At 36.6% G+C, this 3,654-nt stretch overlaps 1 protein-coding gene across 1 annotated transcript in view; it reads right to left on the reverse strand.

The window, feature by feature from the left end:
- Positions 1-3,654, reverse strand: part of LOC101574256 (vomeronasal type-2 receptor 116-like) — a 39,329-nt gene that overhangs the window by 24,199 nt on the left and 11,476 nt on the right. Inside the window, 3 exon segments of the mRNA XM_004648650.3 lie at positions 1,958-2,776; positions 3,150-3,202; positions 3,205-3,437. Of these exon segments, the coding sequence (XP_004648707.3) occupies positions 1,958-2,776; positions 3,150-3,202; positions 3,205-3,437 (1,105 nt within the window).

Genomic DNA, 3,654 nt, shown 5'->3' on the forward strand with positions numbered 1-3,654 from the left:
ATCGACTTTATATTAGTTCTTCCTTTTACACACACACACACACACACACACACACATACACACACACACACGAATAAATATGTTTGTAACTTGACATAAAATTGATACTGTTTTATGGAAACCTTTTTTTTTTTTTTTTTTTTTTTTTTTTGCAGAAGATTGAACCTTGTGCTTTAAAGGCAAGCACTTACTCTACTGAGCTGTCTCTCTGGCTCTTGTTTTATGGAAAACTTGAATGACTTTTAAATGGGTTGGTCTAATATTATTATATTTTACATAGTCCTGCGTGACTACCGTATTGAGAGCTCTTTGATCTTTATACAGGACCATTCAGCAACTTCCCTTGCCTTCTGGGTTGTGGTTCTTGTTATTTTCTATATGTTACATCTGGAGGTATTAGAATATTTCGAGTTTGTATAACTGGAAAATATTTTAATTTTAGTTTTCAAAGATGTATTTTCTAAGTTTAAAATTCAATGAGGAGAGATCTTTTTCTTCAGTCCTTTGAATAAATAAGTCTAGTTTCTTAACTACTTTCTCTTGTTTTTCTAATGTGCAATAATATGCTATTTAAATTTGTTCTTCCATAGCTAATATTTTTTCTATGTATATGCTTTAATAACTTTTTATTTACAATTAGTTTTGGAGAATTTCATTTTTGTGTATCTTGGTATGATTTTATTCATATTTCTTGTGCAAAAGTGCCATCTTCCTTGGAAATGTGCTAAAATTTTAACTAAATTCAAAATTTTAAATCTTTAAATATTTATTGCTTACCCTCTTCTACTTTGAGAATTGCAATTATTTGTATATAAGTTTGTTGATTTTGCCACAGAGAGAACTATTACATGACTGATCTGTAAACTCTTCTTCATGTTTGTTTTAGAAATTTTTTATTGTTATATTAACTTGTTTGTAAATATTTTTCTTACAATGTGAAATCTGTTATTAATCTCATGTTATGTATTTATTTCAGATATATTTTTCTAAAATTCACTTTGGCTACATGCCATCTTTCACATTTCAATATTTGTGTACAATTTTTAATTTGCTATATAATTGCTACTGATATTCAATGAAGTTAATAATGAGTAAAAAAAGTGAGAAAAGATTATAAGCAAGGTTATCGATTTTTTTTTTTGCAGAATTGGGTTTGAACTCTGGCCCTGGCACTTGCCAGAAAAGCGATTATTCCACGGAGCCATCTCCCCGCCCCAAGCAAGGCTTTCTAAATAGACAGTATACGTATATGTTAAGCATTTTCCAAGCCCACTTTTTAGTTCTTTTTCCCACAGAATCTAACTGAAAATGAGATTATCAATACTGAAAATGAAATTAACAATACTAGAAATGATTGCATAAATAAATACAATAATTCATAAAATATCCATTATACTGTGTAACACCATTCATGTATACATATTTCCAGAATACGTGTATGTGAAAACTTATTTTTTCTTGAAACTGTGAATTCTGAACAACAAGGGCCAGCCACATAGTTCAGTGGATTAAAGCGTCTGGTTGGCAGACACAGGAACTGGGGTTGGATCCCTGGCTTGCTGTGCTGTCCCCTCCCCTGGGGCACACTCAGCGGGCATTTGAGACTGGGTTTGGTGATGCGGACCTGTAATCCCAGCGCTTAGGGGACTGAAAATGGGAGAATCACTACAGTCTTATCCATGAAATGAGACCACGTAAGCCCTGTACTAAATGTATAAAAGCAAAAAAATAAAAATCCAAACTCTCTGACTCCCCTAAAAAGATCAAAAACCAATTGTGAAGAATATTGATACCTTCCGGCATAAAATTAAAGATTTAGCTAATTTTAACCTCAAAATTTATATTACTAATGAAAGTCATACATAAACCGTTCATTTTTGAGAAATATTTTTTAATGCTTTGCTTTGAGCATCTATCATCTTCAAAATAGCTCTTGCTAAGAGGTCATGCCACCTACGGGAATAGACTGTAGCTGCCAGGCAGAAAACACCACTGTGTCTCCGTTTCTGATTGGTTTTATTCCAACTTGCTGAAGGAGCATCTCATGGAGGGCGTGGGCCACAGCATACACAGCGTTGTATACATTGTAGCTCGCATCGCTCATGGCCATGTCAAAATGATTCACAGGCAGCCATGCCAGAGAAGCATTAGGTAGGCAGTTCTTCAATGCACAATCAGAATCAGACACTGAGCAATGAAAATTCTGGAACCAGTACAGAGTGAGGAACATGTCTTCTGGATATTTGGAGGGTTTCACTGAGTGGATGAAGGTTTTAAAGCCTGGAATCTCCTCTCGGTGGTGTGAAAAAATGAGAGTCCCATGAAATGAGTCAAGTATGAAATTTCTTCCAGATGAGTCAGCATGCCACTGTGAGTTTGTGACCCAGACTCTCCATGTCACTACATACTGACCTATCTGATAGTTTACATCATTCAGACTCTCTGTGTCATAGTAAAGGACAACAACATTTGCTAGTGGTGTTTCCCTGCTCAGGAAATCTAGTTTCTGCACAGCCAGTTGAGATGCAAATGAATTTGAGATTATTGTCACAAATGCCACACAGACTCCATTCCTGTCCATCTCTGCTCTCACATCTGAGAGAAACTGAAGACCTTTCTGACCTTCTGCGATGACCAGTTCTACCCAGGTCCAGCTGAAATGATGCATCAAGGCGACCATGGCAGTGGCCAGAGACGTGTCCTTGGGGGCCATTTGGTACAGAGAAGGAAACTGGCCTTTGTCATTGAATGTGGGATCAAATGAGCTAAAGCTGAACTAAAAGAAAACCATTTGAAATGATGTAAAGAGGGTCAACATGGAGCAGAAACTTAGATCTGAAATGTATAAAGCAACAGCTGGAAATAGCAAAAGGAAATACTGTTTAGTCCCACCTACATATCTCTACACATCTCATTTCACAAGTGCCATATGTTTGACTATGCCTGGAGAATAGGTCCTTTCAAGGAAATTTCTTTTCTCTGTCTTTTCCCTCTGCTGCAGAGAGGAAAGAATTATTAATCCGCTAATCTGTGTGTATCACATGCTGAGATTTAAAAACTTTAAAATTTCAGTGATGCATAATCCCATTCTCTTTCACTATTGGGAGCAGAGAAGGCCTTCACTCTCCCCATCACTCACACTCACTCACCTGTGGAAACTTGTAGAGCTCCAGCAGTGTTGCACTTTTTCCAGCATTTGACCGGTTGTTCCTGTTAGGACTGCTACAGACTTGCTCTCTTTCCTACAGGTATAGTTAGGGACCTCACTGTGTCCTGTGTGCAGTCTGAAGAAACTCTCCAGCAGCCTCCAGTGACCATAATGTATTGGGTGAAACTCATATCCCAGAGTTATGTTGGGTAGAAGGTGGGGATTCCTGTTGATCTCTTCACTGGCAAAAACGAGGGCTAGAAGATTCTGGTAGTTGTCGGGCACAAGCCTGCAGAGAGACCATAGTTTTCCTCAGAGAAAAGAATAAATGATTACATTCCAATCTATTATAATATGATCTATGTAATTTTTTTTCTTTTCAAAGTTTTATTGATAAACATATAGCAATGAGACAGTTTCAAATCAAATCTAAAGTACAGTTTCAACAAATAATACACTGCATATATTCTTCTTAGTGGTTAATTGCTGTACAAGATGCAGACTTG

Source organism: Octodon degus, unplaced genomic scaffold (genome assembly GCF_000260255.1).
Source record: "Octodon degus isolate 3935 unplaced genomic scaffold, OctDeg1.0 scaffold00515, whole genome shotgun sequence".
Lineage (NCBI taxonomy): Eukaryota > Metazoa > Chordata > Mammalia > Rodentia > Octodontidae > Octodon > Octodon degus.